Raw genomic sequence first — 14,766 nt, 5'->3', positions numbered from 1 at the left:
TACGTTGTCTATGGTGTTGACTGCGAATGGATGTTTAATGGCGGTGATCGTTCATTTCTTGTGGGGGGGAGGGGAGGGGGGGCGAGGAAGGAATGATGTGGGGGAGAGGAGGTGAGGAGTTGGGTGGGAAGGGAGGGAGGGAGGGGAGGAGGGGAGGAAGGTGGGAGGGTTTTATGAGGGTGGGATGGAAGGTGGAAAGAAGGAAGGGATGGAGGGAGAAAGGGAAGGAGGGAGGGAGAGAGGAAGGGGGGTAGAAAAAGGGGGTTGGTGGCGGGGAAAGGAGGGAGAAGCGTGGAGAAGAGGAAGGAAAGAGAGAGGGAGTGAAGGGGAGGGGAAAGCCTAGATACGGTAGGGGCAGAGAAAGGAAGGAAGGGTGGTGTAGGAAAGGGGCAGAGAAAGGAAGAACGGTTGATGAAAATAAAGGAAGAAGAGAAAGAGAAAAAGACTGAGTGGCAAAAAAGGAAAGGACGAAAAGAAGCCAAGACAGATGAAGGAAAGGGGGACAGAAGAAAAGGAGAGAAAGAGATAAGACATGTAGAGGAAGAGGAGAAGAGGAAGGAATGGGGGATGGGGAGGGGAGGAGGAACTGAGGGGAAGGGGAAAGGAGGGGGGAGGGAGGGTCAGACGTGGAGACAGAGATGTATCGCGCAGGGAAATTTGGACTCGGAGAGATATTCAAGCAGACCGAGGTGGTGTCCCCGGTAGACAGATGCCTCTTCCTTTCCGAGCCGAGAATTTTACTTTTAAATTGCATTCCAATAACGATCTTCTTAAAAAAATAGTTATCAACTTCGACAGGATATATATCTATAATCACTATTTTGTTGGTTAAACTAATTTCCTATACGCATGTCATCGCCTCAAGCAGTTAAAATACCATCGGTCGCAGAGGGTCAAGCTCCCAGCACGCAATCCACCTCGAGTGTCCAACTCCCTTTTTCCCGCAACTCCGCGACCCATCTCATATATTGCTAAATCTTATTAATTTTTACTCGTATTCGGAATGGCCGCATTAGGAAAAGCAAACGTGATGTAAAAAGGGTTGACATTAAACACGGCTGGGTGCTGTTTACCCGGCTCAGCACTCAACCAATTTGTATGCTGGCCCGCCGCACAGGTGTGAGCCCGGGGTGAGGGGGGGGGGACCCTAATGGCCTCGTCTACGCCCCGGCCGCCAGCAACTCATTTTCATCATGATTAACAACTGCATGCATGTCTGAGACCTCTCGTGCTGCTACGGAAGGACGGTCAATGGAGCTTTATTGATTTGGAACATTTTATTTGTTGTCGATCCTGATACACCTGTCGTGTCGTCTCGTAAGATATTTCAGACATCTATATTTATCTAATTGACTCTTGATATTGATGCGAACTTTACGGGAATGCTAAATGGACAGGCATATATTAATAAATGTATTTGTTTGTATGCATGTAACTACATACACACATATGAACATATCTACATATGGATTTGTGTTTGTGTGTGTGTGATAAAATACAATTGCACATTTTAATCCAATATCAGTCTGGTTATGATATATAGCATCACAAATTATGTCTTGCGTGTGGCACACCGTGAATATTGAGTGAATTATATTTTTTCATTTATTGTTCAGGACCAAAGTAGGCTGGAAATAAAAGAAGTATGCTCATCAGGTGCAAAGTCTTTCGAGGATTCAACAATCACTTCGTTGTCACCCAAGCGTCTTATCTTTCCCGCAAACTCGGCGACCAAATAAACCGACGCACCGTAAGCTTTTTCCACGTTCAAGTTCCGCCCATTCCAAAGAAAAGACGCATCTCCTCGCTGATAAAGAAAAGACGAAGTGTTCATGTGAAATAAGTCCTTGTATATTGTAGATAATGAGACCCCTGAATTTCCCTCGTCCTCGTCCATTGCCTCGGCATCGCATAAAAGGGTAAGTTATTACGCTCACATTCCACAATAACGAGACTCAGACCCCATGGCGAAGCTGCGACGCGGAATTTCGGCTCTCACGGGTCGAGTCGCAAGAAATAGATCATCTAAATATCAAAACCCGGGGGCGAAGTAACCCTGGGGGACGCGCAGCCGCCGCGTACCCCTCGGAGGCGCGAGGAGCGGCCTGCGGGAAGGTGTGAATTTCGGTCTAAACCTGAAAGGCTCAGCCATGACTCGCGCTTCGCCTCGATCCCCGTGATCCTGCGCCGCGAAGTGGATCTTGCCGGATAATGATGATATAGGCCCACGCTCGCCGCCGCCCGCGATTTTTACTCCTTTGCGCCCGCCATGAATTTTGCTTTCCTTATTTCCTATTCATTATCTTGCATTTTTCTCGAAGAGATGTGTTCACATGAGAACCCAAGATCGCATCCGAATACTGTATCAAATCTAGATCGTTCATACACATATATATCCATATACTGGTACGTTTATATGTCTGCTTGTTAATGTCCACTTCTACTTATGTACGAGACCAAGACCCTTTGCTTCCCGCGAGTGTCCTCATAATGGCCTTTCGATTTAGAACCCATTCGTTAAATGCGACAGCGTATTTCCGAAGAGCACTCGCTGTCCCAGAAGCCGGGAAGCCTGGGTTGGCAAGCTCAGCCCCGGCCAGCGATCTCCATCTTGTAGGCACAAACTACCAGCTGATCGCCTCGTTATGTCGTAACGAGCGCTCACTGCCGCCCGCCTGAAAAGGATTGGCGAAAGAACTTTGGGGGCTTCGTATTCGTGGTTATTCAGGCTTGAATGATAACCCAGCCTGGTTTGTGTGATTATGGGCCCCGGGCTTTTTCTTGGTGTTGCTTCTATACGATCGGCAGACAGATTTTTCCTTTGATGAGCCGGGCCGGACGCGGTTCAGATGGTCAGCGGGTCGCCCTGGATAGATTTATTGTTGTCGAATTGTATGTTTTTATATTTTTTTCTCTCTTTTTTGGGGGGAGGGGGGGGGGCTAGGGAGGGAAGGGAATGTAATTATGTCATGAATTGTATTTAGAATTGAATTAACTGCATCCTTTATTTTGTTTAATTTGATCAGAAATAATAACAATTGGATGGCAAATACAAGCTATTCAGCGTGCATGAATGTATGAAACGAAACAGCATAAGGTGTTTTCTACGACCCAGAAACGCAAAAAGCAGAAAACAAATTATTTTAGAATAACAGGAAGAAAACATTATCACCGACAAAAAATAAAAGAGAGAAAGATAATTAGGGAAAAGTCCGGGAAAAGTAATTATGGAAAAGAAATGGAAAGGTAATCTTGGCAAAGAAAATGGACGAGCTAAGGTAATTACGTGATGAAGGTAAACAAGAGCAAGATTACTGCTTCCTACTTGGCTCCCTTCCTCGGTGTTGATTCTGGTAAAAGGCGTAGCAGCCCTTACCGCACGCGCGCGCGCTCTCGTAAGGCCCGGAACACAAACATAGCCATTCATCTGCAAACAAATAAACAGAAACACTTGTTTTAAATAAATGTAAATAATCGTTTATGTTTGCCTGAGTGTTTGTGCGTGTGTCCCCCCACCCCCAGCTCACACAAACACACACCCAGACACACACACATGCATGCATGGATGTATACATACATACATACATACACACACACACGCATACATACATACATACATACATAAACAGACCGATATATATATATATGTGTGTGTGTGTGTGTGTGTGTGTGTGTGTATGCGTGTGTTTGTGTAGGTGTGTGTGTGTGTGTATTCACACACACATATACATACATACATATATATATATATATATATATATATATATATATATATATATATATATATATATATATATATATGCATATATATATAAATATATCTATCTATCTATCTATCTATCTATATATATATATATATATATGCATATATATAAGTCTCTATATCTATCTATCTATCTATCTATCTATCTATCTATCTATCTATCTATCTATCTATATATATATATATATATATACACATATATATATGTATGTATGTATGTATATACATGTCCGTAGAAACAATTTCTTTGTTTGTCTTCCGATGAATATATTCTATAAAAACATAAACTAAAGGTATTTTCTTCCCGTCCAAATAACCTTTACATAACGGTAGGAATGTAAACGAAATGTATTCCTTTCCTTGATAACAATCCTTTCCCCATATAGTAGACGCTGAAACTCCTCTGCTGTTCTATCCACATGAAATAAAACTACCATAAAAAACATTAGCTAGGGAACACATCTCCTTTTGCCTGGGTTCCGGCCATCATCATCACCCATGCATAGCGAGTTAGCTCTCAGCAAACAACGGCATATCCTTAAAATTTCCAGAATGCTTAGAGGATTTCACACGGTTTCAGACCCTTTGAGATTTCCGGGATGCCGTGGGTGCCGCCCTCGGTATCTATTTAGAATTTATTTGAGGATTGAAGATGGAAATTGATAGTTGGATGGACTTTACAAGACGATTTTTCGAAGGGAGTTGGACGCGCTGCGGAAGGAAATCCACCGGCGAAATCCGCTCTCGCAGGCGATACGTACTTGGACTATAGTTAGCGGACCGACTGGAATGTCAACATCCTGGGCTCTCCATAGTCTCAATCTGTGTTTGCTCTATCGATCTTATATGCTGATTAAAATAAATAATTACGCAACGGGGAATAGCCCCGAAAACTCACGAGGGCCATTCGCCATTTTGAGCGATTAACCTACATGGATTTTCTCTACTTTGGAGGGTTTTGAGGAGGGTTGATCTCGGCTGCCTAGTGTGGATTTAGCGGCCTTCGGATGTTCGCTCTCTGGCGCGGGATACACGGAGGGTTAAGAGACTCGAATATCTAGTGATGGATCTCGAGATGTAAGTAAAATGTCGGGGGCTCGAGGAGGGGGTTGCGAGGGGACTCCACGGCGCGGAACCTCCGGGATCTTTCTGGATTAGGAGGGTCTAGGATAAGCGAGGGAGCGAGATTAAGCTATGTGCTGATTTAGAGCCTGCGAGAGGTCTTGAAACGGAGGATTCGAGGGTTTTGTCAGCAAGCAATGATGGTTTGCAGAGCCTATGTTCGTCAGCATTTTCAGGTTTCTTGGTTTATTTTAACTCCTTTTAGTGGACATGAGTATGCATAATTATTTTTTACATTTCTTCTAACGTGTAAAAGAATAAACAAAGCCGGTTGAGCAAATGTTATTTATCTACTGAAATTCTGAGTAAGGTAAAATAACAACTGTCTCTCGTGGCGATTGCCCCAGTCATGGTACATCCAGGGATAGGTCGTCACTGCACCTGGGTATAGCGTCGTCCCAACAGCCGGATACAGCGTCGTCACAGCAGCCGGGCACAGCGTCGTCCCAACAGCCGGATACAGCGTCGTCACAGCAGCCGGGCACAGCGTCGTCACAACAGCCGGGCACAGCGTCGTCACAACAGCCGGGCACAGCGTCGTCACAACAGACGGGCACAGCGTCGTCACAACAGCCGGGCACAGCGTCGTCACAACAGACGGGCACAGCGTCGTCACAACAGACGGGCACAGCGTCGTCACAACAGACGGGCACAGCGTCGTCACAATAGCCGGGCACAGCGTCGTCACAACAGCCGGGCACAGCGTCGTCACAACAGCCGGGCACAGCGTCGTCACAACAGCCGGGCACAGCGTCGTCACAACAGCCGGGCACAGCGTCGTCACAACAGCCGGGCACAGCGTCGTCACAATAGCCGGGCACAGCGTCGTCACAACAGCCGGGCACAGCGTCGTCACAACAGCCGGGCACAGCGTCGTCACAACAGCCGGGCACAGCGTCGTCACAACAGCCGGGCACAGCGTCGTCACAACAGCCGGGCACAGCGTCGTCACAACAGCCGGGCACAGCGTCGTCACAACAGCCGGGCACAGCGTCGTCACAACAGCCGGGCACAGCGTCGTCACAACAGCCGGGCACAGCGTCGTCACAACAGCCGGGCACAGCGTCGTCACAACAGCCGGGCACAGCGTCGTCACAACAGCCGGGCACAGCGTCGTCACAGCAGCCGGGCACAGCGTCGTCACAGCAGCCGTGCACAGCGTCGTCACAGCAGCCGGGCACAGCGTCGTCACAACAGCCGGGCACAGCGTCGTCACAGCAGCCGGGCACAGCGTCGTCGTCACCCTGGCCCGAGGGAGAGACTGCTGCACCCTGACCTCTGTTATTGTAAAACGATGATTCAGCTGCAGGAACCGAAGCCGTGTCGTCAGCTCGGCGTCATACATACAAAAAACGGGCTATTTTCTGATTTTACAACTCGAAGCTGGCTTTGGGGGCTCTCGTTTGAATCAAATGGAGGAACACTATAGGTCGTACTAGGTCGTTCGGTCCCTGAAGATTTGAGCTGTACTTCAATATGAAGGTGGGAGAGAGACTGGGGGCAAAGGCATGTGTAATGGTCGCTCAGAATCGGTTTTGTTATTCATTTTATTATTTGTCAGCCCGTTATCTTGTTATCGCTGGTCAGCAGATCTTATCACGGCATGAAATAGGGATAGACAGGAATTTCTATTAGAATAACGAATGGCCCAACGTGGTGCATTGCCGAGGTTAGTCTCCACAAGTACTAATGCATTTGTGTTCTGTGCAGCATCGAACGAAATATTGAAACGTCAATGCATAAATACAGTTTCCTGCAACTTGTAGTACGTAGCTCACATACGGCTTACAACTGCGTAGTTGTACACTTCGCTTTCGAGTACATATCACATTTGTTCTAACGGTTTATGTTGATCAATATGATACACTAAATCCGCTGAATTAGCTTAGATTAACGTGTGTGTATGTTCGTGTGTGTGTGTGTGTGTGTATGTGTGTGTATGTATGTGTGTGTGTGTGTGACTGAGTGAGTGAGTGAGTGAACGAAAGCTGCAGGATTAGCGTGACCAAACGTTTCCATACACGTGCATGTCTAGGAGATGATAGGAGATGCAATATAGGAGGATAGGAGATGCAATACTTTCCTTCACCCATCTCTCCTTCTTGATTAAAGTCACATGAAAGTCGGCGCTGCTTTGCCTCTACCCTTGACTCCTCCTCCTTACTATCCAGTACTCAAAAAGAGAGAGAGAGAAAAATAGATATATAATATTTAGATTTTCTTTCAATGCGCGGGTTTTGAAATGAAGAATACATACCACATACTTCACACGACTTAAATTTGAAATTCCGGGAAGCCTTCCAAAACATTTAAATCGCTTTGAAAAAAAATAGAATGAATACTGTAATGTATTCGTTACGTATTCCAATGGTTTATTTGTTCCGCTCCGGCTCAGGTTCAGTCTTCCTAGTTTATGTTTTTGTTTTTATTTATGTTTTTGTTTTAGTTCTTGTTTTTTTTGTATTCATTTTTGTTTTTGTTTTTGTTTTTGTTTTTAAGGGTATCTTTCCGCTCTTGATGGCACTCGTACGGGGATTAATAATGATTCTTGTTAGGACACTTGGTAAAGCATCCTCCTTTATCTCGAGTATGTGTCTCTTATATTGTACTAAGGGCTTTTCTTATTGTGGTACCATGACGGGGCTTTCATGAAGCTGGGAGAAGGGGAAATCTCTCTCCTCTCTTCTTTTCTCGTCTCTTCTACTGTCTTGTTTTGTCTGGTCTTCCCTTGTTATTGTCTCTTCCTTTCTCTTCTTGTTTCTTTTCTTTTCTTTTCTTCTCTTTTCTTCTTTTCTCGTCTTTTCTCATACCTTCTCTTCTCGTCCCTTTTCTTTTCTTTTCTCGTTCCTTTTTATTTTCTCTTCTCGTCTCGTTGCTTGTCTTGTCATCTCTTCTCTTCCCTTTTATTCTCTTTTCTTCTCTTTTATTTCCTTCTCTCTCTATCTACCCATTCACTTATCTATCTCAGTTTTACGCATTCTCTCCACTCCTTTATATATGTTTATTTGCTTAACCCTTTATTATTTTCTTCTTTATAATGCACATCCTCTCATGAGCAAAAGAAACACACACACACACACACACACACACACACACACACACACACACACACACTCACACACACACACACACACACACACACACACACACACACACACACACACACACACACACACACACACACACACACACACACACACACACACACACACACACACACACACACACACACACACACACACACACACACACACACACACCTCGCCTAGTGTCCTTTCATAAAGCTAACAAGGAATGTGTCAAAGGATAAAGCCTTGTTTACGTGTTTCGTCTTTCTTGTTTGCAATTACAAAGGGATTTCCCGAGTTAAGCCGCTTACAAGATGCGATCGGACACGCCGACTCCCTTCACCCCCTCCTCCAGTCCCCTCATCCTCCTCCAGTCCCCTCATCCTCCACCAGTCCTCTCCTCCTCCTCCTCCTCCTCCTCCAATCCCCCCCTCCTCCTCCTTCAGCTCCCTCCTCCTCCTCCAGTCCCCTCCTCCTCCTTCTCCAATCCCATCTTCCCCCTTCTCCTTCTCGAGCCCCCTCCTCCTCTTCCAATCCCCTTCCCTTCCTCCGGTCTTCTCCTCCTCCTCCAATCCCTCCTCCTCCAGCCCCTACCAGCTCAAGACACCCTCCAGAACCACACAAGAAGAAAGGAAGTAACCCACAGTACACAAGGAGGACGCTGCACTGAAATTAACTTGTTTTCATACGCTGCGGGATTGTGAGAATGAGTGATTGGGTGAGAGGAATGGTTTATAAGAATTTTAAGATAAAATGTAAACTATACCGTGGAAGGAAGTTCATAGTTTATTATTATTTTTTTTTTTAGAGTAGGAAGGAGCTTAAAGTACGTAAAGTATACGGCGTTGAGAGAGAATGTTCTTTTTTGGGTGTAGTCTAATTAAAAATAATGATGATACCAATGAAAGTGATGATGGTGATGATGATAATATAAATGATACCAATACTAGTAGTAACTAGAACAAAAGATTGTAATGATAATTAAAATACATATAAAAATAATAATGACGATGATGTTGATTGCGATAACGTTCATGACAGTGATGATAATGATGATAGTAGCGATGATGATGATCAAGAGAATTACAGAAAAAGATACACAGTACACTTCCATGTAAATCCACATTTCCACGTCGGAAAGAACGCTAGTAAAGATTATCGTGTAAATTGGATTCTAATCAAAGGGGACCAATAAGCGACTCGAGCTGAACTGGAAACAAAGGGTTATTTGTAGACGGACTCCGCCAAGAGTTGAGGCAATGACCGTGTCCAGTTGGCAAGCCCCGAGGGGAGTGTTGACCCCGAGGGAGCCGAGGGGAGGGGGCACAGGGAGAGGAGGAGGAGGAGGAGGAGGGGGGATAATGGATGGGAGGAATTGAGGAAAGGGCGATGGCAAGGGTGAATAGGAGGAGAGGATGCGAGGGTGTCGTGTGGCCAGCCTGCGTGGGGATTCTGGCTAATTTAACACGGAGGGAGTGTGATGAATTAATACAGTGTTGATTCGATATGAACGTCCTGTTGAAAATTAGTGAAATGTCTGCGATTATTACCTTCAAAAATAGGAAAGGTAGATATGACAGTTTATCACAACTCCCTTGGCGACAGTATTTTAGAGAAGGCTAAATGTCAGTCGAAAGTAAGGAAAATATTCTCAGAAAGGAAGAGATGTTGCCATACGAAGTGTCTTGAAAGGGCATGTTAGACAAAGGGAAATATACTCGCAAACATATCGCGTAGTATTACCAAAAGAAGAAAAAGTTGAATCGCTATAGATTAGGAGCAAGAAAAGTAAGGGAAACTCAAGTGCAACAACAGCGGTAGCGCAACGAAAATGATCCGAGAGAAACAACAAAACAACAATCAAATGCAACTCTGATAAACTAAGGATGATTCTCTACCAAGCGAAATAAGAGATACAGAATCTGCACATTAAAAAAAAAAAATACAAAGCACTCCCATATAAAAAGGAGACAGTTACACCATAACTGGAAAAAAGGTGGGAGTGGGAGTAGGAAAAAAGGAAAATGGAATGCCCCAGGGATAAAGTTTGGAAAGGGGTCCGACACTAAAACAGTAGAAGAGGGAGCACATAATGAAAAGAAACCAAGTGTGAAATCAATAGGGGAAACGCCTAGAGTGAGGAAGACGGTGAGGACGGAGCAAGAGGAGAAGGAGGAGGAGGAGGAGACGAAGGGGGAGGAAAAGGAAAAGGAGGAGATGGAGAAGGAGGAGGAGGAGGAATAGGATATCTGAGTAGAGTTGAGTGAGAAGAGACGATGAAAGGAAAAGATAGAAAGAGAGAGGAGCAGGAGCTGTGAAATAAAGTTTAGATAGCGAGGGTAAAAACAAGAGAAGAGAGAAACAGATCACACGGAGGGGAGAAGTGATGGGACTGTATGGCGAGAAAAGGGTTACAGAGAGAGAGGGGAAGAATGAGAGAGAGAGACCGAGAGAGAGAGAGGAAGAGTGTGGGACAGAGAGAACGAATGAGTGATAGAAAGGAAGAATGAGCAAGTTAGAGAAAGAAGGAGGGAGAGAGAGAGGAAGAATGAGTGAGAGAGGAAGAAGGTGGGAGAAAGAGGAAGAATGAGAGAGATATGAACATTGAGAGAGAAAAAAGAGGGAGTAAGGGGAGAAAAAGAGAAATAGGGAGAGGGAGAGAGAGAGAAATAAATAAAAAAGGGAGGAGAATAAAAAAAAAGACGGAGAAAGGGGGAGAAAAAATTGAGACGAATGAGAAAGAGAGAGCAGTGGAGATAAAGAGAGAGAGAGCGGAAAGGCGAGAGTATAATTGCCAGAGACCTGAGGGGTTAGGGGTCGGCTAGGGGCGAGAGGCACCGGGCGAGGGTTTTTAAGGATGGAAGGGCGCGATAGGGCGAGAATTATGAGAGAAGAGCGTCGGGCGAGAGAAGAGACGACGAAACAAGCTGACGGAGCAGAGAAAACACGCGAGGGCGAAGATCGTCGTTTGGACAGTGCCACGGGGGTAGAGGTTAAGAAAAATGGAGAATTGAAGAACAAGGTCGAGGGGAGGGTGATGGAGAATAAGGAGGGGAAGGGAGACGAAAAAGAGGAGGAAGATGAAGGACAAGAAGGGGGAGAGGAAGAAAAAGAGGAGGAGGAAGAGGAGAAAGAAAAGGGGAGGGGAGGAAGAACAAGAAAGAGAACAAAGACGAGAAGAACCGTTGAGAAGAACCCACGGAAAGATCGATAGTTACGACACCCTTTTTGTTGACATTTCCTCCCGACTGACGTGAAACAAAGCTACAGAGAATATTCATAACAAAATAATTAAACTAATTCACCAAAAGATATAAACTTCACGGATAATTTCTGCACATCTATCGAACCACAACACCCCCTCCCCCACCCCCCTCTCCCTCGCAAATAATGCAGCAACGAAGATCTATTCATGCAAACATCACGGAATGCAAATTGCAGGTGCGGTGAAAACGCGTTGCGGCGTCATTTTTTATCAGCTGTTTCTTGTTCGTTATGCCTTGTAAAATCCACACCGTCTGCATTTTTATTTTCCCCTTTGATTGCCGCATTTGATTTTTGTCTGGCTCCCGGAGAGTGGAAACTAGAGGTTGACATTTCATATTGGCACTGTGCCTCGGGAGCGCAAGGGGGCGGAGCTACCTATTAAGACCTGACTTCGGTGATTAAGAGAGGGAGGCTCCGTAGGGTGGGTTGTTTTGGTCGGGATTGCTGTTGCAAAGAGGGGGGGGGGAGGCGCGTGGGTCAGGGGCGCGGGGTTTTTGTTTCGTTTTTTTTTTTCTTTTCCTTTCTTGCCACTTGGTTCTTTCTTTTTTGCTTTATTTGTCTTTTGGGTTATTCTTTTTTCTTTCTTGATGAATTGTTTGTTTGCTTTTTATTGTTTTGTTTGTTTGTTTTTAATTGTTTTGTTTGTTTGATTTCTTTTTTTCTCTCTCGTCGTTCTTTTCTTTTCTTACTTTTTCGTTTTTATTCTTTTTCTTTGTATTTTGGTCCCTTCTTTCTCTCTCTCTTATTCTCTTTCATTCGCTCTTTCTTTCTTTCCTTATTTCTTCATTTATTCTTGTCTTTGTTTCTTTTTTACTTGTTCTCTCTCCCTCCCTCTCTGCATACTTTTTGTTGTTTATTTCTTTCGCTTGTATTGCTCTTTCTGTCCTTTGCCTTTTCTCTTGCGGGTTATAGGCTGTGAAAGATGTGAGAACGTGAGGTTTTTAAGATATTTTGTCTGTTTTTATTGTTTGTTTTCCCAAATATGATTTTTTTCCTGTCTTGTGATAGTGATATTTGATATTACATTTGGTATTTCTCTAGCTTCATTTTTTCTTCTTTCTTTCTTTGTTTCTTCTTCCACTTTTATTGAAGTTTCTTTCCTCCCCCCGGCATCATTTGCATTCATATCAGCTGAGTGAAGAAAATGAAACATTACCAGCCTTCTTCTCCCTTCCTTTCTCTTTTTTTTCCTTCTGTTCCTATCACGATTCGCATTTGCAATTCGTCTGGTTAACCCTTGTCTTCCCATTTATCTTTTTATCCTTTTCAATTGGCCATTTTTGCAACGATTAGGAATCCATCGACGCAAGAAGATAAAGACTTGAAAAAATAGATGTGGAAGATATGAATTAGCGAAAGAAGAGAATAATCAACATTATCCCCCGATGAGACGTGACGGAAAGCCAGCCTCCGAAATGAGTCCTTAGATTGATCGACGAGAGACCTCCGGGATGGCTGAGCGGAGCGCCATGCGAGGGAGGGAGCGAGAGGAGGTTCGCGAGGAGGGAAAGGCGGCGGTGGCGGCGGCGGCGGTGGCGGCGGCAGCGGCAGAGGCGAGGGCGGCGATTCTCTCTCTCGGGTTCTTGAAGATGCCGGACTCGATGGGATATATTTTGGGTCTTCTGTCCCTTTTCTTTGGCGTGGGAGGAGAAGGTGGCGTCGATAATACGTGTTGGGATAGTGCGGTTTGCCGAGTGGGATGGGGAAGGGCGAGATCGGAGATTCGAGGTGTTGTTCGATAAAGCGAATTTTACGTTTATATCAAACGGTGTTTTCCGCGCTTACTCAGGTCGTCCATTTATCCCGAAAACAGAAAAGGAATGGAAACAAAGCGATAAAAAGAGACATTAGCAAGCCCTCTATGGCCGGGGACGAATGGTGACACTTTGCAACCCGAGCCATGCGCCTGGCAGTGGCACCATGCATTACGCGGGAAAAACACCTTCACTGATTGGTCGTTCGGTTGCCAACCACCGATAAGTGGTGCATGGGGCGATCTGATTGGCCCAAGGTGTTTGGAGACTCGGGATGGGACGAAGAATTTGCTGGTTGAAATAACCTTCGTTGAGTGAAGAAAAACAGGTAGCCAAATTTTGGAGGAGATATAAAGCCGCCATCATTGTGAATTATTGCTGCTTCTCAACTTTTAAATCCAGACTACAAAATCAAGAGTTGGAAATGTATGGGGAAAATGGGTGATGGTTACATTTATATAGGAAGTTTTAGATCGATACTTATTATGTTATCTGAGAATTAAAATAAAGTAAAAAAAAATGCGTCGTCTAATCGATGCAATATTGATACCAACGTAAGTCATGCCACACTGGAGGATAAATGTTGATTCATACATTTCTAGCAAATGCAATTAGACTCGCTTCTGTGAGCTGCTGACAGATGCTTGGAAAGCGGTTAGTTCAAGGAAAGTATATAAATTCGAGCTTCGTGTATTCATTTGCATTTATCAATTTTGGTGTTGTGGACATCGTCTGTATATTAATTAATTATACCACCAAATATTCGTAATCGATAATTAACTTTTAAACAATCATCACAGAATAAAAGAAGCACAATATTAAAGACATTTCCCGAAAAGAGGAATATAGACTAAAACCCAGAAGTATTCGTTGATCTCCTCATCAGAAATTCAGGTGAAACATCAACATTCCCCGTTACGCCTGGAAGAGCCTAAAAAGGTGATGAAAATTAGTAGCAAATGGATGGGTAGGCACGGTCGAAAAATCGAAACACACCCAAAGGCAACAGGACTCAGCGAATTGAAGTTGCAAGTTGTCTCCTTCTTTGATATCTCGCACTATTCATTTCCTCGACGCAGGTGATATCAATTTGATTATTTTTTCCCCTCCCATGGTCATTTAACCAAGCCTAGATTATGAATTTGACCGAGGGCAATTAACAATTCAACGAGAGCCTGATTTGAAAATGGAAGTATATAAGCCCACAACAGTCGTCAATAAGTCGCCTTCAAAGAGATCAGTCTTATCCGGGAATCGTCAAATGAATTAATGCACTTCGGCTAAAAAGGGGAAAATCCCTCCTATCCCCCCACCCACCCCTGTCTCCCCACCCCCCTCCCCACCCCTTACCCCATCCTTACCCCATCCTTACCCACCAGACTGCCGCCTAAGACCCCCCATTCTACCCCACCCCCCTTCCTGGACGCCCCCACCCCCGTCTCCCAATCCCCTCCCCTTCTCCTCCCCACGGGGCTCAGAACACTAAAATTGGTCGGTGATCTTTACCCCATTCTCATGTTAATCTGTTAAAATCTTGATGGCGGGAGAGCCGTCAGAGAATGGAAGATAGATGGATGCGGGGGATGGATGAGAGAAGCTCCGGTTGATGGCGCGGGAGGCTTGTTGATGTTCATCCGTCGGGGGAGGAGAACAGGGTTGATGGTCGCGCCGGTGGGAGTTTGTTTGTGATGTTTGGTTGAAGAAAACATGTGGTAATTTTTGTCACACACATACACACTCTCTCTCTCTCTCTCTCTCTCTCTCTCTCTCTCTCTCTCTCTCTCTCTCTCTC

General features: G+C 44.9%; 1 protein-coding gene across 1 annotated transcript in view; it reads right to left on the bottom strand.

The window, feature by feature from the left end:
* Window positions 1-4,820: 4,820 nt before the first annotated feature.
* Window positions 4,821-14,766, bottom strand: part of LOC138862837 (uncharacterized) — a 20,361-nt gene continuing 10,415 nt past the window's right edge. Inside the window, exons 3-5 of the mRNA XM_070126007.1 lie at window positions 6,260-6,379; window positions 5,180-6,188; window positions 4,821-4,927 (exon numbers count right to left, since the gene is read on the bottom strand). Of these exons, the coding sequence (XP_069982108.1) occupies window positions 4,821-4,927; window positions 5,180-6,188; window positions 6,260-6,379 (1,236 nt within the window). The remainder of the gene's footprint in view (window positions 4,928-5,179; window positions 6,189-6,259; window positions 6,380-14,766) is intronic.

Source organism: Penaeus vannamei, chromosome 10 (genome assembly GCF_042767895.1).
Source record: "Penaeus vannamei isolate JL-2024 chromosome 10, ASM4276789v1, whole genome shotgun sequence".
Classification (NCBI taxonomy): domain Eukaryota; kingdom Metazoa; phylum Arthropoda; class Malacostraca; order Decapoda; family Penaeidae; genus Penaeus; species Penaeus vannamei.
Note: the sequence above shows the minus strand (reverse complement) of the source record. Positions and strands in the feature narration are given on the sequence as shown.